General features: G+C 40.2%; 1 protein-coding gene across 2 annotated transcripts in view; it reads right to left on the minus strand.

Annotated features, from left to right (window-relative positions):
- CDK17 (cyclin dependent kinase 17) overlaps positions 1-25,409 on the minus strand; it is a 119,038-nt gene that overhangs the window by 43,065 nt on the left and 50,564 nt on the right. For both annotated transcript variants that reach the window (XM_060777279.2, XM_060777278.2), the window contains 3 exons: positions 24,606-24,754; positions 6,868-7,032; positions 2,427-2,560 (listed from right to left, as the gene is read on the minus strand). In XM_060777279.2, the coding sequence (XP_060633262.1) occupies positions 2,427-2,560; positions 6,868-7,032; positions 24,606-24,723 (417 nt within the window). In that variant the 5' untranslated portion in view covers positions 24,724-24,754. The remainder of the gene's footprint in view (positions 1-2,426; positions 2,561-6,867; positions 7,033-24,605; positions 24,755-25,409) is intronic.

Consider the following 25,409-nt stretch of genomic DNA (forward strand, 5'->3'; position numbering starts at 1 on the left):
TAAAATTTTGTCTGACTACATGTAGCTTATTTTATTGATGTCAGGTTTAATTTACTGATGTTAGTTTTTTAATTTGATGTTAGGTTTTAATGCTACTTCTATATGTAGGGTTTTCCTGGGATTATATGTTACTATCATTTGTTTAATGTAGGCATTGAATGTTTGCTATTGTTATGTTGGAATCCGGTCTGAGTCCCCTTGGAGAGATAGGGTGGAATATAAATATTTATTTATTTATTAGTTTCAAACGTGCCTCCTAAAACATCTTTGTTCAGTTTCTTGCTTAATTCTTGTTTCTGGGTTTTATGCTTTTCAGGTGAATGCTGTTGATGTTTACTGCTTTTTTTTTTACATATCTCCTTAAAAACAGATTTCATCAAAGCAGTTCAGAAATTTTGCTAAATAAATAAAGAGGAAAATTGAATGCAATCTGGAAAATACCCATTCTCTCATTGTTCTAGTCATAATTTAGTGACACTTTCGCAGCTTGATCTGTCAGTGCTAACAAATAGAAAGGATCAGGAAAGGGGGAAAACAGCCTTTTCAGGCCTACAATGCCCCGTTTTCCTTAGTGGAGATGGCAAAATGTTGACAGTGACTATTTCTGAAGGTTTGACAGGGGGAAAGGTCAAAAACAGCAACAGACAAATCTCTCTCCTCTGTGCTTTCAGGTCTGACCATTTTCTCCTCCTCTGACTGATCCACATGATTTATTCTATTCCTTCTTTGCATCAATCCAAATAGTAAGAGGGAGACTGTTCCCTCTACTGCAGGAGTACCCATTTCATTTTCATCGAGAGCCACATTGGCCTTATGGTTGCCTTCAAAGGGCAGCTGAATCAACGGACAGAGAATTCCTGGATACAGAGGGTCAACTATATATTTTTACATAGTGCTATTTAGTTTTTACCTAGCAAAACTAACTTTTGATTATCCATATTCAAGATATGGACTGGGGATAATGGGAATTGCAACCCAACTGCATTTATGGTTCTTAGGTTGGGGAAAGGTTAAATAACATTTTAACATCCAGCCATCATATCCTCAAGCCTTTTGTCTATTTGTTTGTTTATTTCATTTATATACCGCTTTTCTCACCCCTGGCGGGGGTCTCAAAGCTGTTCACAACAAAGTAAAAGGCAAACTACAATGCCTTACAAATTATAAATACATCACACGACTAAGAGCATATACAATAGATTAAAACCTATAAACTATAAAACATTGGACATAATCAACATAAAATTTAAAACATTCAACATTGCACCAATCCCGAAGATATCTTGACTACTTGATCTCACTCCCTGAATACTTGCTTGAAAAGCCATGTTTTAAGTTGTTTGCTAAACATCAGGAGGGAGAGGGCTGATGTAATCTCGCTGGGGAAGGCCAACACTGAGAAGGATCTGTCTCTCGTCCCCACAAGTCGCGCCTGCGAAAGCAGCAGAACCGAGAGTAGGTCCTCCTCAGCCAACCTTAATGCTCTAATTGGCTCATAAAGGTAAATGTGTTCAAATAGCTAAGATGGACCGGAACCATTTGGGGATTTATAGGCTAAAGCCAGCACTTTGAATTGTGCTTGGTAGCCAACCCGCAGCCCGTGGAGCTGGCTCAACTGTGCGATTGTATGCTCCTTGTGTGCTGCTCCAGTTAGAAACTTGACTACCTCCCTTTGGAATACCTGAAGCTTCCGAACAAAAATCTAAAATTCAAACCCCACGATCCTGACTAAACAGAACCAACTGCAGCCTTTTGGGTGTTACTTTATCAGCTCCCATCAACTCTAGTTCTGTTGTCTAATGAGGAGGAATACAGGAGTTGTAGTCCAGCATCTAGAGATCCATATAAAATTATATGGTAGGTTGAATTTGGCCCTTAGTTCTTAAGTTAGATACTGGTACTCTGTTGAATTTCGGGCCTTTCTACCTAAAAGAGGGTATTCAAATCTGTCGGCCCAAAGAAGAATAATAATGTGATAACTCTCCTAATATAGTACATCTTCCAAAATGTTGAATATAACGTCCACGCAAGTGAAGAAGCAGGTTAATGGATGGTGGCTGTCCAGCTTCTATGACCTGCATAGAAACAATGCCCTGTTCTTTCAATGCAGATAGAAAACTATCTGTTACCCCTCCCTATTTTTCAGCCTCCAGCAAACTAGCAATGTTCTCAAAAAGTTAGTAACTTTGTGGAGCTTATTTACAAAACTGTATCTAAAAGATTTTCACAATAATGCCAAAGATCACTTAGCTTCTTAAATGTTTTAGCACAAAAAGTTTATATTTCAGCAATTAAGGTTCAGCTATGCTACAAACATCAATGGATTTACTGTAAAATGATCTAACAGACAAAAAAGTAATTGAAACAAGTAAGAAAATCCCAAGGGTCTTGTTAGTATAATGTCTCCTCATGGGAAACTACATTACCTCCATGGAAATCCGCCGGTGTATCCGGTTTCTGAGGCAAACACCTGTAGGGGATTGGACTTCATCAGATGACGTTCCGGAAGCTTGATCGCTTTCACCATCTGATCCCATTTTCAGATTTTCGTGTACAATATCTAAATTGAACAAAACCAAATATTATTCTACTAACTCCTAATTAAGAATACAGTCTGCTTTTAATTATCAGGAAAAGCTGAATGATACTCATTTTATGACTAAGATTGTGTCCATCACGTAGCACATTCTAAATGTAGAACAATACTTGACTAGCACAACCTTGTTAGCCTCAATGTGCACGGATTCTATTTTTAATGGAAATATTTCCACTGTGGCTCTGTGTATACCAAAGGTACAAAGATGTAGTTGAGATAGCAAGAAAAAGAATACTGATTTGGTGAAAAGGGTGCAGAATCAAACTCTTCTGGAAATATTATACAGAGTCTTCCTTAACAGATGCTGATTTCAAACAGATTGGATTCATTTTCCTAATTAAGAAGAACATATACCTAACTATTTTGAGGCTGCAAGTTCATACTCATCTCTGTGTAGGTACAAACCTATACATGAGAAAAATTATTAGAATGGGATAAACCTCTGAATAGGCATGTAGGTAAAGGAATAGACACTGGATTGAGAGCAAATTGTTTAAGGATTGTTTAGGATTCGAGCAGATGATGGTTCATATCTTTGCTCTGTCTTAGAGGAAAGGAAATGGCATACTTTCTTTGAACAAATCTTGCCATTTAAGCGCTACAAGTGGATCACTGTTAGTCAGAGTTGCCTGAAAGACACATAATAACAACACAGAAATGTGCTGCTAAGGATGACTGACTAAAAATTATCTTTGGGAACAAATACACAATTAAACAAATTGTTCTAGGGTATGAACTAACAATGCAAGTTGGAAGTATGTCTTCATGCTTGGTTTTGTTAAAAACCCACTTTAGCACTACTCACATTGCAGGCTAAATGTACAGAATGAATGTATGGTCGGTCAGATGCATCACCTGACCTACACGTGCAACTAACTGATGTATACGTGTAGGAAACAAAATGACAGAAGTGTTGGATGAGATCAAAGGACTATCTGGCACAGTATTTTGCATCCCATAACCAGGTGCCCATGGGAAGCCTCAATACAAAATCAAAGCAGTGCCTTCTTCTACTTTTGTCCCTGTGGCTGATCTTCAGTGGTTCCTCTTCTCCTGGAGGTGGCACAAAGCAATTGTGCTCAGTAGTCATTAATAGTCACGCCATCCACAAATTTGCCTTTTGTAAGTTGTGAATTCCATGAGGATTATTAATTTTGTGATTTTCCACATCTCTCTCAAAATTATTATCATGTATTTTCATTAGATGTCCTTCACGATACGATTTCCCAGGGAACCAGAACGGTGGGAGATTTGGGACAGCAGTAATAATGTTTATTTATATCCTGCTCTCCCTCCCCAGACGACTTATTGATATATAATATTATATAACAATATATAACTTTGATATATTTCACTGGATAGGTCTACTGATTTCCCACGCACTACACCTAATTTTAAATACTTCTATCTTGATAGTCCTCTTTCTGGACTAAATAATCTTCAACATTTTTTAATGGGAAATATGTAAAATATATAATTCACATATTATGCCCAACACATATGGATTCAGACACACTGATCTCATTCCATGCTGCTACTACAGGTTTTGTCCCACATATGAAATGCATGTACTTTTCTATTTAAATAAAACGCAAAAAGCAAGCATTACTTGAATATTTCCCACATTAAAACTGATAACTAAGGGAAGGAATTGTGAGGTCTAGAAACACTAGATTCCTATTCTATATACCAATATAGAATGTAATAATGGATTCTGTAAAACACTACTAGGAGAAGAGATTCTACAGCTGCCCTTGGTATATTCCAGTAATCAAAATTACAGTTTAGTGGCGTTTTCTAGTATAATATTTAAAGGGAATTGCATCTAAAACTAGTGCAGTAAGTTTGTATATGCATTGTCACGGTTACTTTAATGACTGATGAAAAATGAAAAAGTGCTGATTAAGAAGATGGAGGCATAACTTGAGAATGTTACCAGCAACGTATCACATTGCCCTCAGAACATCAGACAAGAAAATAATCTTTCTTTCAGTTTTTATGAACACAAAAGATTCTTCTGTGACTAATGGCATCCATTTTGGCAATTAGAATTCTGAAGCTTCCAATTCCGCAGAAGTTAAGTATAATGACTGCTGTTGTTTGCTAAGCTGGATTTGTTTCTGTTTACAGTTTATTTTTCTCACTTTAAATATAATTTCTAGATTCCACTTGCAAACACAACAAAAGTACACTTTTTTTGATTAATGCAAAGTCCTGAATAACAGACGATTGAAACATGCAAAAGGTATCATTCAAATGAATTAAATACAGAACCCTGGGTTAATTAGTGACAAATGCAAGGAAAGGTCCATTCCAAGCTTCAAATCCCTTTCTGCTTATCAGACAAAACAGTACTCTGTTCATGGCAAAAAAAAATATATTCTGTATCAAGAGTTTATTGACATAAGAATCACACCTCTGGGACACCTAATTCACTTCTGCAGACACAAAGAACAGGCAAGCCTGCCAGTTAATTTCTCTGTGAAGAAGGAAGGAAAGACCTCATGAATATTTAAGCAATATTCCAAGGATTCAGTAACATAAAAGCATGTAATTGATTCAGACAAGGAAATAATTGCAAAAGGGCAGCTCACTGACAGCCTTCGGAAACAGAAAGGAAGGTCTGCATAGCTTTCATCTCCGCCCAATGAGCTCAAGTTGGCATAATCTTTTTTCTCACTTAGGATAGGCAATCCTGAATATTTTATCATGGTGACTCACTGGTCATAATCTTTATTTTGGATTGCTTGAACAACTAAAACCTTCATCTTACACAAGAACCCCATTTCAAAAAGGGAGTCCAAAGGGAGATAACAGTAAATATACTTTCCTCATAAAAAATGAAACGATACACAATAGGAGCTATGTCTTTGGGCTTATGAAGAAGCCTTTCTTTGTCTGACACCTTAAGGGTGTCCACATGCTCTATGTTTGTCAGAATCATCTGGAATAAGAGGGTCTCTGTCAAAGCCGCGTGCATCCTGCCTTTGAATATGGGCCTTTTAAGCCCCGATTGGTTCTTCTCCCATGCAATTAAGGATCACATGAGTGGGACACCAAAGTGGGGCTTTAGTCTTTTCAATCCCTCGGTCCCACTATTTTAATAGGTAATATGCTAAAATTCATATGGTTGCCAATCTATCGAAGAACGACTAGCTTGCATGTGACAGCTTCACAACTCACCAGCAAGAGTTTCATGGCTCAGGGACAGAAAGGAATATTTTTGTTACAAAAACTGGTACAGTTAAGAGCAGGCAGGATGTAATATATATCTCACAGAACCCACTGTGGCTTTGTAAAGAAACTTTATTCACAGCTGTGAAGGAGGACGGTAACAGCTCCAGCTCAGCTCAAAACTGGAAACCACCGCAGACAAAACACATTCTGGAGGGATTTTATACCTCCTTGTGAACGTCTTCAGGTCACAGTTCTAGCCTAGGTCAAATTTCCCATATTTGGTCACATTATAAATCTTCTACTTTCACCTCTGCATTCTACCAAATTAGGCACTAAGAAAGATAAACAAGAAGACACAATACGCATTGCTCCTTCCTGAATGGGAAGGAATACTCCTGCTTTTTCTAACTTTGCTTCCTTCAGGGGGGCTGATTAAGATTATTTCATTGGAAAGACAACATCAGCTCTAGTTTCTGATAAAAAAACATATGCCATCCAGTAGTTGCCATCTGCTCGCCCACAGAAAGCCATATTTAATAATCTATGTAGTAGTATTCTTTCGTGGGTAGTCAGCCTCTCCCCTCGCGACATATCTGTTGCCTCGACACTATAAGAGGATTTCGCAAGACTAGTCGCTCTCATTGCCGCATGGTTTTGAGGCAATGGTGTAGTAATGGTGAGGCCGCGGACCATATTTTCGTTCTTGTGGACCACTGGTGGTCCAAGGCCCACAGGTTGGGAACTACTGGTGTATAAATAAGACAAATTCAAAATAATTAGTTATCTACTTCTTTTGATTCTATGGCTCTGATGAAAACACTGTATGACTGCTTTTATGAGATAAAAGAGAGCGCCGAAATAATGTATTCACTTGATGAGTCAATATGATCTAAGTTATACAGAGGTGGTCCGGGAATTGGGAGAGCCATATTCTCTATTCCAGAAGCATGAAACTCATTGTGGATAAAGGATGGCACTCACTCTCTTTGCTTGAACTACCTTACAGGTTCCCATGAGGCGAAGTGGAAGGGAGGCATCTCGAGTTTATTGCAGGAAAGCCATAAATATATTGAACAAACATAAATGGTCATTACCTAGTCTGCTCCCATTCCTTGGCATTGCCATGAAAGAGCCAAGGCTTCCGCCGATGACGCTGTGTGGTCTTCGTAGTGGAGGCTTTTTAAAGGATCCTGTGTACTGATGAAGGAATGAGTGCATACTATGAGACGTTGGAGGTCTGCCATTCTTCACAATGGGCTCTATAATTTGTCCGCACCAATTGGTTTGTTTCCCAAAGCAGGAAATCCAGGAACATGCCAAGAGAGGGAAAAAACAGAGTTACCATACAGTCTTACAGGTCTACAGCAAATGAAAGAGCAGATAATCAACAATGAAAAATATCACATAGAACAAATGCAAAGAAACAAGACTCATCATCTTTATGTCCCCAAATACACTTAGATTCAGGCACAGACTCCCCCCCCCCCCCCCAAACTGGAAGCCAGAAAATTAAACAGTAAACCAGCTAGGCAGCAACCACTAAGGAACTTAACATATAAACAGTGTACTTTATTCATTGAATTTAAGAAGGTTTAGTTGTGTTAAAGAAATGAGAAGTAGAAAGGACCATTTCCCATTTATAAGCCTGTTGTGTTTCTTTACTTTTCTTCCATTATATTTCTTTTCAAAGAAAATTATCTTACTGAATGAAAGATGGGATAGCTATGCATTGCCTTTTGATTTTTAGGATTATGAATCATCCTCTCTAAAAAACACCCTCAAAGTGCTAAAAAAATGGGGTAGGTAATCCATATGGTTATATATACCAGCTGTTACCTGCTTACGTGTCTGAATTTATCTCCCTCTATGATCCACCTCGGAATTTAAGATAATCTTGGGAGGTCCTGCTCTTGATCCCACCACCTTTGCAAAAGCAATTGGTGGGATGAGAGACAGGGCCTTCTGAGTGGTGGCCTCTTGTCTATGGAACTCCCTCTCCAAAGAAATCAGGTCAGCTCCCTCCCTCCTGTCTTTCAGGAATAAGCTTAAGATGTAGCTGTGGGACCAAGCATTCAACCAGTAAATAGTGTAATAAGCATAACGGACTAATAGAATTGACAGTTGAACAGGCCTTGGACTACGATCTGGATTACATGATTGTAATTGATGTTTTAATAATTTATGTTTAATTGTAAGGTTTTAATTGAATGTTTATTTTTATATTTATATGTATTGGCATCAAATCACTGCCTGCTGTAAGGCCACCTTGAGTCCTCTTTTAGGGTTAGAAGGGTGGGATACAGATATGTGTAATAAATAAAATAAAATAAATTTATACACATCTGGTTGATTTCTGAAAAGCCACCTTGGGTCCTATTTCAGGAGAAAAGAAGGATATACAGATTAGAAAGATGGATGAATGGATGGATAAATAGATAACAAGCAGGAAGAAACACAGTCTGTGAATGAGTAGAAATGAGTTAGGAGACATCTTGGGAAAGTAATGAATATGGAAGAGAGGAATGTAGGAAAGTCCTACTTTTTACAAATAGAAATACCTTACTAATGCAAATCTGCTACTGTAATAAATAAAATAAATAAATGTATACACATCTGGTTGATTTCTGAAAAGCCACCTTGGATCCTATTTCAGGAGAAAGGAAGGATATACAGATTAGAAAGATTGATGAATAGATAGATAGATAGATAGATAACAAGCAGGAAGAAACACAGCACCTTTCAGTCTGTGAATGAGTAGAAATGAGTTAGGAGACATCTTGGGAAAGTAATGAATATGGAAGAGAGGAATGTATGAAGGTCCTACTTTTTACAAATAGAAATACCTTACTAATGCAAAGCTGCTACTAAAAAGAGTGGTGTGGAAATATATGGCAAAGGGGAAAGTGTATGGAGTTACTCAAACGGCAAATTTACTAGCCGCAAAATTCAGATATTCTTGGTAGAGACATCTCCATATAACATATGACATCATTTGATGCAGAAATGTCAATTACAGAACATTTAACATCCAGAGTATAGGATGCATGTAGCCCCACCTTCCACCTCTTACCCTCAGGCAAGAGAATTGGGAAATTGTGTTGGTTCCTGTGCTTTGATCGGTGATATCTGAAAGCCCTGCCAGCTGGACCATTTGTGGAGGCTCTACCCATAAAATTAATCATACACCTGGTGTGAAAGTAGATTGCCTTCTGTAAAAAAAAAAAAAAAAACCAATCTCCTTTAAACTCCCAGATGTTCTGGCTTGGAACTCCCTTACCCCACCTAGCATATCTAATGCCCTTGTTGGTTTGCGATGAATGGCACAGTGGCGGACAATATCTTGAGGGCATCAAGTTGGGATACACCATTATGAGGACTCTGATAACAGATCTGTCATCAAGTGGCTTAAAAATCACAGTTTACAGAAAACATCAAGTAGTAGGAATTCTAAAGCTTTTCATGTTATATTGAATTACACAGATGTATTCCATCATTAAATAATGTGCAGTGCTAAGTAATTTTAACATACCCATTAAGAACCTCTAATTAAAACTAAAAAGGAATGCCAAAAAGATTGGTGAAAAATAACCCTACATTGTCAGGTACATATTTTCTTTTAAAGTTTGCCAACAGTCATAGTCTAATTGTATAAATCTCTGAAGGTAAAGTTCTACTGTGCAAGAAAATATGCATAGGATTGAGGCTTCCCAGTATGTTCGTGTGTGAGCTCTGGATTGAAAGCCTATAATTAAGATAATCAACTAAAATTTCCTAATGAATGCAGAAACACTTTCTCATTCACAGTAAATGTGCTACTTCACAAGCTATATTTTTTCCCATACAAGGACACAATTGTGTACTGCAATCTGCCTACCTTCAGCAACGCACACATACTTACACTACATAGACAACTTATTTTCAAGATGGTAATTACTCCTTTGTGGAATATTGCAATGCACTGAACAGCTTGTAATTTTAGCTATTTTTTTTTACAAAATGTGTAACCCTGAACTCAGGGCCCTTGTGTCTTATCAATATGATTAGGTATTCTAGGAAAGTGAAATGCCTTTTCTACATATGTTAATGCCTCTTCCCCATACGGATGTATGAATCACCTAGTACAACAAGTTATATGATTAGATGATACGGGTATCCCTTCCTCCTATATTCTAAAAGCTTGGATTTACAAACTTGAGTGGCTTTATCTGAGCAAAAATCAAATGTTGGTAGCATCATGGTATTATTACAGTTTTAACGGCATCTTATCAGTACATACTTCTCCCCAGAACATAGATTGCTGGAAGGAAGACTTCACCTGGATAACCCATTGGCTTACTGCATAGAATCCCTTAAGCACCTAACAAAGACGTGCGCAAAGTCAGGCCATTAGCTTCAGGCTGCAAAAAGCCTTCCAAGCTTAAAATTTCCAGTTGCCAATAGATTCATCTGTCTATTACAGAGGCGCCAGTAGAGGATGAGCCCAGAAAAAGAGAAGAGGAAAGCCAAGGAAGCTAGAAGGTAAAAAGGGCAAAGAGGATAGAAGGGGAGAAGGAGAATGGGAAACTCTTTAGGAACAATGGCTCAGTCGCACACACTGAAGGAAAGCTGTAAGCCTCCCTTCTTTTTCTCATCACCATCCACCTACCTTGGATTTCTCCCAAACCTCTAAACTATCAGATATTTATGAAAGAAAGGACAGAAACAAAGAACCCTGTCAAAAGCATCAAAGCACTCCACTTGTCTAAGCAGTTTCAGAAAGCACATACTGTATATACTCGAGTATAAGCCAAGCCAAATATAAGCTGAAGCTAATTTTCCCACACAAAAAAAAAACTGGGAAAGCGTACTGATTTGAGGATAAGCCAAGGGTGGGAAATGCAGCAGCTACTGGAAAATTTCAAAATAAAAATAGATACCAATAAAATTACATTAATTGAGGCATCAGTAAGTTAAATGTTTCTGAATATTGACATAAAACTAATTTAAGATACAACTGTCCAACTCTGATTAAACCATTATTATAACCTTCTTCAATGTAAATGTGCTTACGTATTCTTCTAATAAAAATAGGGAGTAAAATAATAATAATAATAATAATAATAATAATAATAATTGACAAAATCACGATCTGTCAACTGCAAAAGGCCACCTGATGCACGCACCATTCGAAAATACATCACACAGTCCTAGATGCTTGGGAAGTGTTCGACTTGTGATTTTGTGATATGAAATCCAGCATATAGATCCCGTTTGCTGTGACATACTGTGTATTTGTGTCATAATAATAATAATAGTAGTAGTAGTAGTAACTGGGTGCTGCACCAAAAGATCTCAGTCAGCATTTGGAAACAATAAACATTGACAAAATCATGATCTGTCAACTGCAAAAGGCCACCTTACTTGGATCTGCGTGCATCATTCGAAAATACACCACACAGTCCTAGACGCTTGGGAAGTCTTTGACTTGTGATTTTGTGATACGAAATCAAGCATATATATCTCATTTGCTGTGACCTACTGTGTTTTTGTGTCAATAAAATAATAAAATAATACATGTAATAAAAATAATAACCACCTAGTAAAATAATAAATAACTTTGACTCAAGAATAAGCCATGGGGGGCTTTTTCAGCCTAAAACAAAGGGCTGAAAAACTCGGCTTATACTTGATTATATACAGTAGTTAGTATTAACAATATATTGTCTTATATTTGGCATCGCCACAACATGTGGTGTAACACAATAAAGTAACAGCAGTGATCAACCACTTACAGACTTCAGGGAAAAGCTTCCGACAGAATGACTGATGTTAGCAGCATTTTTTTAAATAAAAGAGGCATATCCTATTGCTCAACCGCAATCCATTTGGGTTCATTAAATAGTAATGTTCAGCTGTTCCCCTTCCCTTCTTTCAAGCAAGCAATGAAGTGCCTTCTTAGGCATTCCACATCTGCTACACTTGGGCAGAGGACAGAGCGCATCCTGAATGCTTGGCACACGTAAGATTGTATCAGTCAATTAGTAACTCTCCACACCCTTCCTATTTTTATTCATCACTAGCTTGGGGACCCAGCGCTGCCCGGGTTATCTGAGAAAGGAATTATGAATCAAGGTTGGTCTTTATCAGTTATTTATATGGCTCGCAGTGGTCTCAGGAAGTTAGTGAAGGTACTGCGAATCCCATCATCTGTGGTCCATCCTCCTCCAAATTGCACCAGAATGGAGAGTAGGTCGTGGGGGCTCTGTGTGCCAAGTTTTGTTCTTGCTCAGTCATTGGATGAGGGTCAGAGTGATCTCAGAAAGTGAGTTTAGGTACTGCAAGTCCCATCATCCATAGCAGGGGTCCCCAAACTGTTTGAACAGAGGGCTGGGTCACAGTCCCGCAGACTGTTGGGGGGCCAGATTATAATTTGAAGAAAAAAAAACATGAATGAATTCCTATGCACTCTGCACATATATTATTTGCAGTGCAACCCCCCCCCCCCCCCCAAAATCAAAAAACAAAGACCCACACTTCTATATAAATAAAAATGTAATGTTTGTTTGTGGGATTAACAGAACTCAAAAACCACTGGACGACTGACACCAATTTTAGACACAAGACACCTAACAACACAATGTATGTCCTTCACTCAAAAAAATGATTTTGTGATTTGGGAGTTGTAGTTGCTGGGATTTATAGTTCACCTACAATCAAAGAGTATTCCGAACCCCACCAACGATGGAATTGAACCAAACTTGGCACACATTTCTCCCATGACCAACTGAAAATAGTGGAAGGGTTTGGTGGGCAGTGTCCTTTGGTTTTGGAGTTGTAGTTCACCTACATTCAGAGATCATTGTGGACACAAACAATGATGGATCGGGATCAAACTTGGCACAAATACACAATATGCCCAAATGTGAACACTGGTGGAGTTTGGGGGAAAATAGAATCTTGACATTTGGGAGTTGTAGTTGCTGGGATTTATAGTTCACCTACAACAAAGAGCATTCTGAACCCCATCAACGGTGGAATTGAACCAAACTTGGCACACAGTTCTCCCATGACCAATGGAAAATACTGGAAAGGTTTGGTGGGCAGTGTCCTTTGGTTTTGGAGTTGTAGTTTACCTGCCTTCTTGGAGACCAGAGCGGCCGGAGCAGAGGGTTCCAGCGATGGTCGGAGAGGCGCCGGGTGGGCGTGGCCAGAGAACGCCAGCGTTCCTTGGCCACGCCCACCCGGCGCTGCTGGCAACCCATGCCGGGATGTAGAGTGGGTCATGGGGGCTCTGTGTGCCAAGTTTGGTCTTGATCGGACATTAGATGACGGTTGCAGCCGTCTTGGGAAGGGAGTGGAGGTAGTTGAAGTCCCATCATCCATGGTCTGTCCTCCTCGAAAGTGCACCAGGATGTAGAGTGAGTCATGGGGACTCTGTGTGCCAAGTTTGGTCTTGATCAGTCATTGGCGATGGTCTCAGTGGTCTCAGGAAGTGAGTGAAGTGACTGCAAGTCCCATCATCCATTGTCAAATTCTTTCAAACTGCACCAGGATGTAGAGTGGGTCATGTGGGCTCTCTGTGTAAATTGTGGTCCTGATCAACCATTGTTGGCTGTTGTAATGGTCTTAGGAAGGGAGTGCAGGTATTGCAAGTCCCATCGTCCATGGTGCATCCTCCTTCAAACTGCACCAGGATGTAGAGTGCGTCATGGAGACATGGAGTTTGGTCTGTATTGGTAATTGTCTGATACAGCCCCTGGCCTTTTCATTTCCTCTCTTTGTCATCTTGGAATCTTGGAATTGAGGCTGGCCAATCAGAGACCATATGCAAATTTTCTTCTCTCATGTCTCTGTTTCTATCATGAACCCTTTTCTCCACCAGGGGCTCCTGTTGAAGCCGGCCAATCAGAGACCATATGCAAATAGCACCACAGCAGCAGCCAATCATAAAGCCGGCACATACACCGCCACACTTCCACCACATACAAACTTTGACTTTTATTATATGTATAGATAGATAGATAGATAGATATCAAGAAATGTGCAACATAAATAGGAAGATAACCTATTGTACACTTACAATCAAAAGTCAACAGTATACACAGTTGGCCCTCTATATTTACAGATTTATTATCCACAAATTCAATCATCTACAGCTTGAAACCACCCCCCTAAATCTAAATAACAAACCTTGATTTTGCCATTTTATTTAAGGTACACTGTTTTACTATGCCATTGTGTATAATGTGGCCATGACTGACTGCAGTCTGATAGGCTACCTATCTACTGCAGGACAGAGGCACAACTCCTCTCAATACTGATTTCTAGGGAATACAAGATAAAAAATGCAGTTGTTGTTGTGTCTTGTTTGTGGCCTCCCCATGGAGAACCATTGTGAGTGTAAAGAGGATGGTGGATGAGATTGCCTTTCAGTGTGATTCAGCATGAGTTTTCTTCTTTACACCACCCTTCTCCAAGATAGTACTGGGCTACAAACTTCCTTTGTACTGAATCAGCAGGATCACTGGGTAGGGAGTGATGACAGCTGTAATTAAACAAACCTGGAGGGTATCATTTTGAGGGATGCTGTTTCAGAGGACTTGAAAACATTCATTTCCACTGGGAAGTTTGCAACCAAAAATGAAAAAAGGGATTCCCAAAACCAACTTCACCCTATTTGTAATTTTGTTCCATATACAGTAGTCTTTTAGTTAACTGGAACTCAAGCAACCAGAACTCTTATGCAATTGGCAAAAAAAAAAAAAAAATGCTTGAAAAAAAATTAAGATAGATTTTTAGCAGATATATAAATTTGTCTTTGACCTTACCTTATATCAGTGGCTCCCAAACCTTTTTTGAGCAGGAACCACTTGACCAGGGACCACTCTCCAACATTAGTACCAAAAGGGTTACAAATCAGTTTTTGGTCAACATTAGATTTGGTTTGGTTATTTGGGATACTGATTCTGAATATTGTGTTAGATCGGCATCAGCTCTAGTTTCTGATACAGAAACATCCAGTAGTCGCCATCTGCTCGCCCACAGAAAACCATATTTAATAAGCCTTGGCACTATAAGAGCGTTTAGAAAGACCAGTTGCTCTCATTGCAACAGTGTAGTAACAATATGGCTGCAGACCATATTTTAGTTCTTGCAGACCACCGGTGGTCCACGGACCACAGACTGGGAACCACTGCCTTATATCAATACAGTCAATATAGAGTTTATGGTATAGTATAGTATGGAGTACAGTATAAGTTAGGCCTATTTTAATAGTAACTTTTAAGAAACGAGAAACCACTTATTTGCCTTCTATGAATCCCCATGGATGCCAGTTAACAGAAAGTCTGCTGCACATCTTCAACAAAAGGCAATATGCAAAACGTTGTATGAAGGAAATGTTGACATGGAATTCGTCATAGAAAACAGTTAAAACAAATGTTCAAGTGAGAGTAAAACTATCAGTGTAATCCTGCAAAGATGCGTTTCCTTGCCATCTACATGTATCAGTAATGAACTGTATTTACAAGCTACAGATCTCAAGTTGATCTACCCTTTACCAATCCAGATGATCGCTCCATAGGGATTTTTTACAGTAAGAAAAAAGAGACTAGAATCTGTGGCAAACTCAGGAGGGTGATAAATGGAAGATGACAACTTTTTGTAAAATTCCAAAAATGATGCACAGCAACTGCATGGTAACAGCCTTGTATACAATCACCTTTTGATGATACTGTTCAAGTTAATGTCCCAATTAATCAAATGGAAAAACAAGCAAACACCTTGTTAGTTTTGTCATTAAACTTGATTTAATAAAAATGTATGATATGTTACAGGATTTATTGCTTATTCATTATTGGTATCTCGTGTATATCTCACCTTTCTTTCAACACAGAACCCATACAAAGTTTCAATGCTTAATAATAATGGTTTCCTATTCAGACCTTTGTCAGTCTCTGACTAGCTTACCATCAAACTAAAGCTGGTACATTAGTGGGTCTTAACCTGTGGGCCGTGGACCACCAGTGGGCCGTGAAGACGGAAACCTGGTCCACGAGCCTCCTTTCTCTTTATTTATTTATTTTATTTCTGCTCTTTTCTTCCCTTTTGCTGACCAAGGCATTATGTTCTGCATTAGAAACTAGAGCTGATGTGCTCTATCCAATGCAATTTTCTGAATCAGCACCACAAGCCAAATCTAAAGTTGACCAAAAACAGATTTGTAACCCTTTTGGTACTAAAGTATTGGAGAGTGGTCCCCGATCAAAGTGGTCCCTGATCAAAGTGGTCTCTGGTCAAAAAAAGGTTGGAAAGCATTGTGCTACATCATGCTGCATTCAAGACAATGCCCCTGACCAGCTATAATATTTTATAATGAAAACCACTTTTCCCACCTGGATATATCCTACACGCTCAGAACTGAACCCATTTTTAAATTATTTAATTCCTTGGTTCATATTTAGCAGTCTGCCTTTAACAATGAAATCTTTTTACTACTTTCCCACAAATGCCACAAAGGACTCCAGAAGATTACTTTTTTTACTTTTTTTGGATTCTAGCCATCTAGGAAAATGGGCAGTAGCTTTATTTCTGTGCGTCAAGAAGCTCTAAGGAGCTTTTTCTTGGCAGTCGCTCACCGCAATAGGATATTCTGGTCCTCTAAAAGGAGGCTGGTGTCTACCCACAATTGAATCTGTTCAGATCAGAGTGAAAATATTCTGGGAGGCAGCAATTCAGGATGGCCCGTAGGAGGCTTAAAATAGACAGTAAGAACATTTTGCAGAAAGAGAGACCCAGTCAGGTAACACTGCTCACACTCTCCTCATAACAAAGAGATGATGGAAGCAGTAGAAACAACAGATTCCAGAGGAACAAAAATGTTCTCACTCAATGCAGCTCAGAGCCGTTGCTTAGAAACAAGATCAGGAAGCAGTTCTTATGGTAAGATGTTGAAATAAATCCGTTTGCAATCAAGAGACTATAGTGATATATTCAGCTCCTTACCTTGCGGCAGACAGTATCTAGTTATGTATGTTTATGTATGATTACTGAACACTGTCCAGGGGGGAAAAACCAGCAATATGCTCTCACTTTATCATGATCACTGTAATTCTTCAAGATCTACAGTGTCCTTCAAATCGTTTCAGACTTATGCCAACCATAATTGTCTTTCCATTTGGATATTTGAGTGGGGCCAGTTGGCTCAGAGGGGCCGACCAAGGGCAAGATGGATGGATGGTATCCTTGAGGTGACTGGCTTGACTCTGAAGGAGCTGGGGGAGGTGATGGCCGACAGGGTGTTCTGGCGTGGGATGGTCCATGAGGTCACGAAGAGTCGGAAGCAACTGAACGAATGAACAACAATAGTTGGCTCTTCTTTGGGTTAATATCTGTCTCTTTTCAAAGCTTTTTGGATCCAGCAGCCATAGCTTGATTAGTTGTGAGCTTTTGTTGTTGCATATGCTGCTTACATTGTCTTAATTCAGGGGTCCTCAAACTAAGGCCCAGGGGCCGGATACGGCCCTCCAAGGTCGTTTACCCGGCCCTCGCTCAGGTCAACTTAAGTCTGAAATGACTTGAAAGCACACAACAACAATCCTATCTCATCAGCCAAAAGCAAGCCCACACTTCCCATTGAAATACTAATAAGTTTATATTTGTTAAAATTGTTCTTCATTTTAATTATTGTATTGTTTTTAAGTGTTTTTTTTTTGCACTACAAATAAGATATGTGCAGTGTGCATAGGAATTCATTCATGTTTTTTTCAAATTATAATCCGGCCCTCCAACAGTTTGAGGGACTGTGACCTGGCCCTCTGTTTAAAAAGTTTGTGGACCCCTGTTAATTGCTTAAATTTCTTTAAAATTTAATTAGTAAAAGTAAACATTTCCCCTTGACATTAAGTCTAGTCATGTCCAACTCTGGGGGGTGGTGCTCATTTCCATTCCTAAGCCAAAGAGCCGGCATTGTTCATAGACACCTCCTAGGTCATGTGGCTGGCATGACTGCATGGAGCACCATTACTTTCCTGCCAAAGTAGTACCTACTGATCTACTTACATTTGCATGTTTTCGAACTGCTAGGTTGGTAGAAGCTGGGGTTAACAGCGGGAGCTCACCTCATTTCCTGGTTTCAAACCACCAACCTTCGGTCAGCAAATTTAACAACTCAGTGGTTTAACCCACTGTGTTAAACCAAAAATTTTAATAACCTGTCATTATTTTATCATCTGTCCCATAACATTAAATTACAGAGTAGGATATAAATATTTTAATACTGTATTGCTTCAGTTCTAAGGGCCCTTCCACATAGTCATATAACCCAGAAGATCAAGACAGATAATCCACAATATCTGCTTTAAACTGGATTGATTCCATACTGCCATATAATCCAGTTCAATGTGGATTTTATACAGCTGTGTGGAAGGGGCCTATTTTTGTTTTATTTTATTTTATTTGTATACAGCTTTTCTCACCTTGGGGTGGAATGGGGGGCTAAGATGCAAATTGGTGTGTGTCTAACAACCGTGGGTGCTCTTTTACATACATAAATAGAGGTATTTTCTGTGGGTGGTACTGAAATTAGTGAGCATCTTACAATCAATGGTGCCTTAGAATCGAAGAACTACAGTAAATACAAATTCAATGAATGAATAAATGCTTGACACAGATGTAGAAAACTGTATTTTTGTACAGGTACAGACGTCTACTGCCATGATGTCTCTTTTGTGTATGCTAGGATCCATAGTCTGAATAAGCAAAGCATTGCCTTCATGGTGATAAGCATAACTAATTAAAATGAGACCTCCAAACGTCCGTACAACTTCCATGTCCAGTTCTGTAATGTTGCATGGCCATTAAATATTAAATTTGTTTTAGACATATTACATTTTTTGCTATTGTTTTCACTTTTTAGAAATGTTGTTTTAATCTGCTTAAAATAATTTGGCTTACATTCCACCCTAAGATTTTGTGATAAGGGGCAGAACATAAATATTTTAATAACACACACACCCAAAAAAATGAATATAAACCTAATGTAATAATTACAGATAAATATTAATTAGAAAAAATAATCTAATATTTTCATTTGTTAACTGCAAACACATTTTCTCTAAATTCACTCTAATCTGTAACCTGGAGTTAATAGAGGATTATCCCTATATTGGAACTCTGGGCCCTTCCACACAGTCATATATATAACCTAGAATATCAAGGCTGAAAATCCCACAATATCTGCTTTGAACTGGGTTATCTGAGTCCACACTGCTATATATTCCAGTTCAAAGCAGAAAATCTGGGATTTTATTTAAATGTGTGAAAACGGCCTCTTTGTAGGAACTACTGTCTGGAGTTCTTCAAACACTTAGGAGTGCTAGGTAAATAGTGAACTATAAAATATGACCCTCTCTAAAGAATAGGAACATTTACAAAACGGGGTTGTTGTAGGTTTTTTCGGGCTATATGGCCATGTTCTAGAGTTCGTGTTTGGGTGCTGTGTTTGGTGGTCCCTATGTAGACTTGTCCACAGCTACATGATATATGGTAGACTCCTGCAGAAGTGAGAGGATCCCTCTTGTCCTTTGTCCTCTAGAACATGGCCATATAGCCCGAAAAAACATACAACAACCCAGTGATTCCGGCCATGAAAGCCTTCGACAATACATTTACAAAACCCGTCTTCTGCTCTTTCCTTTATCAAAGAATTTGATAGACTGTACTTTTTACAAGCTTAACATGCAACTTGTACTCAGAAAATGAATTTTAAAAACCAAATTGAACTGTTTGCTTTAAAAAAGGTCTAAAACCCAATCATGTCTATAGGAAAAGCAATGTAGAATCTCATGCACTTTCTGATTACTCTGCCATTATGCCTCGTGCGTTACTGTTTATTTGCATCCGTCCTGCCTTTTTTCTCCTTCCTACACACTCTTCCACATTCACAGAACATTTTCTTCCCTTCTGCAGTGATTTGTTTCTTCTTCTAGCTCTTACATACAAAGAGTCACTTTAAAAAGAAATGTTAGCAGCAAGAGTCTGCTTCTTAAAGGTTTGGGGTGATAGTGCAAGCAATGACTTAATAAATGTCTTATCTTCAAAAGCAGTAAATATATAAGAGTTTAGTTTCCTTATTGCCTGTTACCCGGTAAGGAAGGCACATGTGAATACCAGAATTTGTTTGTGTAATAAATCAAATAGGTTAGTATTAATACTGAATTGTTTGTAGAAGGAAATGTTCCATATAAGCAAAGATTATTCTGCTCCAGACACGTATATATATGTCTACATAAGCTCTTTCTCTCTTTATGGGCAATTCATTCAGAGGGAAATTCAGCAGGAGTTGCTTGTTTTCTGGTTATGTGACAAACAATATCTACTGAAATTCCCCGTTTTACACAACTATTCGAAGTACTGGAACCCTCTTCTGTTTTCATCCTGGCATTTCTAAAATAACCACCGTTTGGATGGTGAACTGTGCAACATGACTCACAACATATGCCCACGTTGATGTGATAAAAATACCATATCTAATGTGACCATTAATCAAAGATATCGTTTGCACACAAGAGAACTGTTGATGTTCTCTGCAGTAGTAGGTCCTCCTACTTAAGGTAGTCTCATTTTGTGTTTTACAAAGTATTTAGTCTTCCCTGCTTCACTAAATTAAACACCTCAGGATTCTATAGAACTTAGTCATGGAAGTTGAAATGAGGTCAAACTGCCTTAATTCTACAGTGTAGATGCACCCCTTGGTTAAAGCAGGAGTGAAGATGGAGGGTAATACGCCATCATCATGTCTTCCAATTTATGCAACTGGAAGGGATGATTATGCCATTCCGAATTGCCTTTAGGGCCTCAGGTGAGCAGATGTCAGTGACTGATAAAGTAACTGACTAACTCACCAGCTGCATCATAGGATTTGCCTGTAGCTTCAACATAGATTAAATTATTTAATAGGACTTTGGCTTCTAAATTTTTTAAATATTTATATATTTTTCTGGTAGAAGCTGCAACAAGGAGCTTGGAGGTGGCATAAGGTAAACAGGATATAATTTGCCACTCCAGAATAAACAAAAATAATTGATAATATTTATCAAGTGAAAAACAATGATAAATAAAAATAGTAATAAATGAATATCACAGAACTATTTTGTTGTTACGCAATAACCTGTTATGTTATATTGGAAAATCAAGTTAACATCCATCCATCCATCTAACCAGGAGCCCCATCCCGCAGACCACAAATTTTGAATGCGTCCACCTGAGGGTGGGTGACCGGGACAGAATAGGGATTCTGCTAGTGTACCGTCCACCTCGCTGCACTACAGTCTCCCTACCTGAGCTAGCGGGGGTGGTCTCGAGCCTGGCGGTGGAGTCCCAACGGCTTCTTGTGCTGGGGGACTTCAACATCCATGCCGAGGCAACCCTCACAGGAGCGGCTCAGGACTTCATGTCCGCCATGGCAACCATGGGGCTGTCCCAACGAATAACTGGCCCCACCCACTGTGCTGGACACACATTGGACTTGGTTTTCTGCCAGGGATGGGAGCAGGGTGGCGGTGTGGAGGAGTTGTCTATCTCTCCGTTGCCATGGACCGACCACTTCCTGATTAGATTTAGGCTCACTGCGCCCCCTAACCTCCGCAAGGGTGGAGGACCCATTAAGATGGTCCGCCCCAGGAGACTAATGGATCCGAATGGATTCCTGACGGCTCTTGGGGAGTTTCCCGCCACCTCGGTAGGTGACCATGTCGAAGCCTTGGTCGCTCTCTGGAATGGGGAGATGACCAGGGCAATCGACAGGATCGCTCCGGAACGTCCCCTCTCAAGTAACCGAGCTAAACCAGCTCCTTGGTTCACCGAGGAGCTGGCAGCGATGAAGCGAAGGAAGAGGGTTCTAGAGAGCGTGTGGCGCTCGGACCCAAGCGAGCCAAATCGAACACGGTTCGTGTCCTTTCTAAGGGCATATGCCGCGGCAATAAAAGCCGCAAAGAAAACTTTCTTTGCGGCCACTATTGCGTCTGCAAAAAACCGTCCGGCGGAGTTGTTTCGGATTGTCAGAGGTCTTTTAACTCCCCCTATCTCAGGAGGGAGCCCTGACAATTCGGCAACGCGCTGTGAAGCATTTGCTCGGTTCTTTGCAGACAAAGTCGCTTTGATCCGCTCTGGGCTGGACGGCACTTTAAATGCAGTCTCCGTGGATGTGACACAAGCACCTGCTTGTCCGATTTTGTTGGATTCTTTTCAGTTTGTGAAACCCGAGGATGTGGACAAGATACTTGGAGGAATGAGACCCACCACGTCCATCCTAGACCCCTGCCCATCCTGGCTTCTGAAGGAGGCCAGAGGGGGATTGGCCGAGTGGGTAACGGTGGTGGTGAATGCCTCCCTTCGGGAAGGCAAGATTCCAGCGAGCCTAAAACAGGCTATTATAAAGCCGCTGTTGAAGAAACCATCACTTGACCCCACTAAATTTGACAACTTTCGGCCTGTTTCCAATCTTCCCTTCTTGGGCAAAGTCATGGAAAGTGTGGTGGCCTCACAACTCCAGGTATTCTTGAGAGACACGGATTATCTGGATCCGGCACAGTCTGGTTTCAGACCGGGACATGGTACCGAGACGGTCTTGGTCGCCTTAGTGGATGATCTGCGCCGGGAGCTAGACAGGGGGAGTGTGTCCCTGTTGGTGCTCCTGGACCTCTCAGCGGCCTTCGATACCGTCGACCACGGTATTCTTCTGGGGCGCCTTGCAGAGATGGGTCTTGGGGGCACTGCTTTGCAGTGGCTCCGGTCATTTCTGGAGGGTCGTACCCAGAAGGTGTTATTGGGGGACTCCTGTTCAACGCCACAGCCGTTGACCTGTGGCGTTCCTCAGGGTTCCATCTTGTCCCCCATGCTGTTCAACATCTACATGAAGCCGCTGGGTGAGATCATCCGGAGTTTCGGGGTGCGGTGTCACCTGTACGCAGATGACGTCCAACTCTGTCACTCCTTCCCACCTGCTACTAAGGAGGCCGTCGAAGTCCTGAACCGGTGCCTGGCCGCTGTAACGGTCTGGATGAGGGTGAACAAACTGAAACTAAATCCAGACAAGACAGAGGTACTCCTGGTCAGTCGCAAGGCCGAGCAGGGTATAGGGTTACAGCCTGTGCTGGACGGGGTCGCACTCCCCTTGAAGGCGCAGGTTCGCAGCCTGGGTGTGACCCTGGACTCATCGCTGAGCCTGGAGCCCCAGGTTTCAGCGGTGACCAGGGGAGCATTTGCACAGCTTAGGCTCGTGCGCCAGCTGCGCCCGTATCTTGGGAAGTCTGACTTGGCCACGGTGGTACACGCTTTGGTCACATCCCGCCTCGACTACTGCAACGCTCTCTACGTGGGGCTGCCCTTGAAGACGGCCCGGAAGCTTCAGCTAGTCCAACGCGCGGCAGCCATGTTGTTAACAGGAGCAGGGCGCAGAGAGCATACAACGCCCCTGCTGTCCCAGCTCCACTGGCTGCCGATCTGCTACCGGGCCCAATTTAAGGTGCTGGTGTTATCCTACAAAGCCCTAAACGGTTCCGGCCCAAAATACCTTGCAGACCGCATCTCGGCCTACGAGCCCACGAGGACCTTGAGATCATCCGGGGAGGCCCTTCTCTCGGTCCCGCCCGCCTCACAGGCACGTCTGGCGGGGACGAGAGAGCGGGCCTTCTCGGTGGTGGCCCCCCGGCTGTGGAACACCCTCCCTGTTGAAGTTAGACAGGCGCCCTCCTTGATGGCCTTTCGTAGGAGCCTGAAAACTTGGCTCTTCGAGCAGGCCTTCAACTGAGTGTCTATCATTGGAACGATACTGGAATGGACCATGACTATGAAATTGACTATGACCCCAGGATTTGACGAAGCGGATTTTTAGCATAAGTATATGTTATGTAGTAGTAGTTTGTATGTGTTGTCGTGATTTATTGTACACTGTCTTTTCTATGTTGCTGTTCACCGCCACGAGTCGCCCTAGGGCTGAGAGTGGCGGTCAATAAGTGCAAGTAATAAATAAATAAATAATAATAAATAACATATATATTGGGCTTATTAGACACATTCGTGTTGCAGAGAACATATTGTTTATTATGATTTTTTAAATTATTGAATGGTGTTGGGTTTTAAATGCTATTTATTAAGTTATGTCTGTATTTATGCACTTGTTGACATTAAATATTTGTCTTTTATATTGTTAGCAGCTTCAAGTCCCATATTGGGTGATGGGATGGGATATAAATAAAGTATTATTATTATTATTATTATATAACACTTTGATACTAAAGCCTTCACTATCTAAAAAGAAAAATAACATTAATCTGCAATGGAACAAAACGTAGGGGAGGGTACATGCAACAAAAACTCATAATTCAAAAAAAAATCTAAATAAGGAATGAGACATTATGCCGGACTTCAGACTTGGCTGGACAAGTTCTATGATTTCTCAACAATTTCATTGCTAGTTAGAGTTTTTAGGATCTGTAGTCTAAGAGGCCAGATATCCCTCACATTTGATCTAACTATTCTTGAAAGAACACAGATGCCGGCTTCTACAGGGCTACTAAGAATGAACTGTATCACATTATTGCAGCCCAGTATATTAATGATATAATATTCATAGTATGAACACTATATTAATGATATAATATTTATAGCCCAGTATTTTAATGATATAACATTCATAGCCCGAAGCATTTACTTCAACTCTGTAATAAACCAAAAAATAAGTAGAAGAGCAAGTATGACGAATACTTTCTTAAAAGAAGATATAGATTCATTATTTGTAACTTTAACAACATTGTTTTCTCAACAGAAGCATTCACAAATGGTTTAGATTTACCGTTATCTTTGCTGCTGTTTTCTTCGATTGTCATTTGTTCGGCCAGTTCCGAAAGCGACTCATCAATAGTCTGGCTCCCACGCAACGTTAGAGAAAGTCTCCGCTTGAACTTTTTCATTCTATCAGCAATACGTCTGGCTTAAGGAAGCCTGGAAAAATAAAAAAGTTGATATTTTAAACACTTAAGAATTTAAAGGAAAGCACTTGAAATATACAGGGAAAACATGTTTACTTGTGCCACTGCAAACTTCAGTCATTTTAACAGAATAGCTGAATTCTAAATTAAAATATTTGCTGCTGGGCAGAAGTAATGATTCTAATCCATTTAAATATTACTGCAATACTTTTGGACCCATCCTAGCAAGACTTGCATAACTGTTAACATAATATAATGCTCCGGCAAAACAAACTACATAGCACTTATTGTATCAAAATTTTCAAATGAGGCTTGAAAAGTCAGCACAGGGGTGTAATCTAATTTAGGAGGGATCTCCAAGACTGCGTTCTAGCAGTGGGAGAAGCTAGACCAGGCATGGGCAAACTTTGGAATTCCAGGTATTTTGGACTTCAACTTCCAAAACTCCCTTCAACCTGTAGGTTGTTATGAATTATGGGAGTTGAAGTTCAAAACACCTGGAGGGCCGAAGTTTGCCCATGCCCGAGCTAGATGTAATTGTTACCCATCAATACACTTTCCCATTAAGCATACAAGGCAAGGTTCAATGCTATATGTGTAAGTCACGATCCAAGAACATCCAAGGATGAAAAGAACAGGTCTATTCTAGTTTGAGTGCAATCTAGTCT

The sequence above is a fragment of the Anolis sagrei genome, chromosome 5 (assembly GCF_037176765.1).
Source record: "Anolis sagrei isolate rAnoSag1 chromosome 5, rAnoSag1.mat, whole genome shotgun sequence".
Taxonomy (NCBI): domain Eukaryota; kingdom Metazoa; phylum Chordata; class Lepidosauria; order Squamata; family Dactyloidae; genus Anolis; species Anolis sagrei.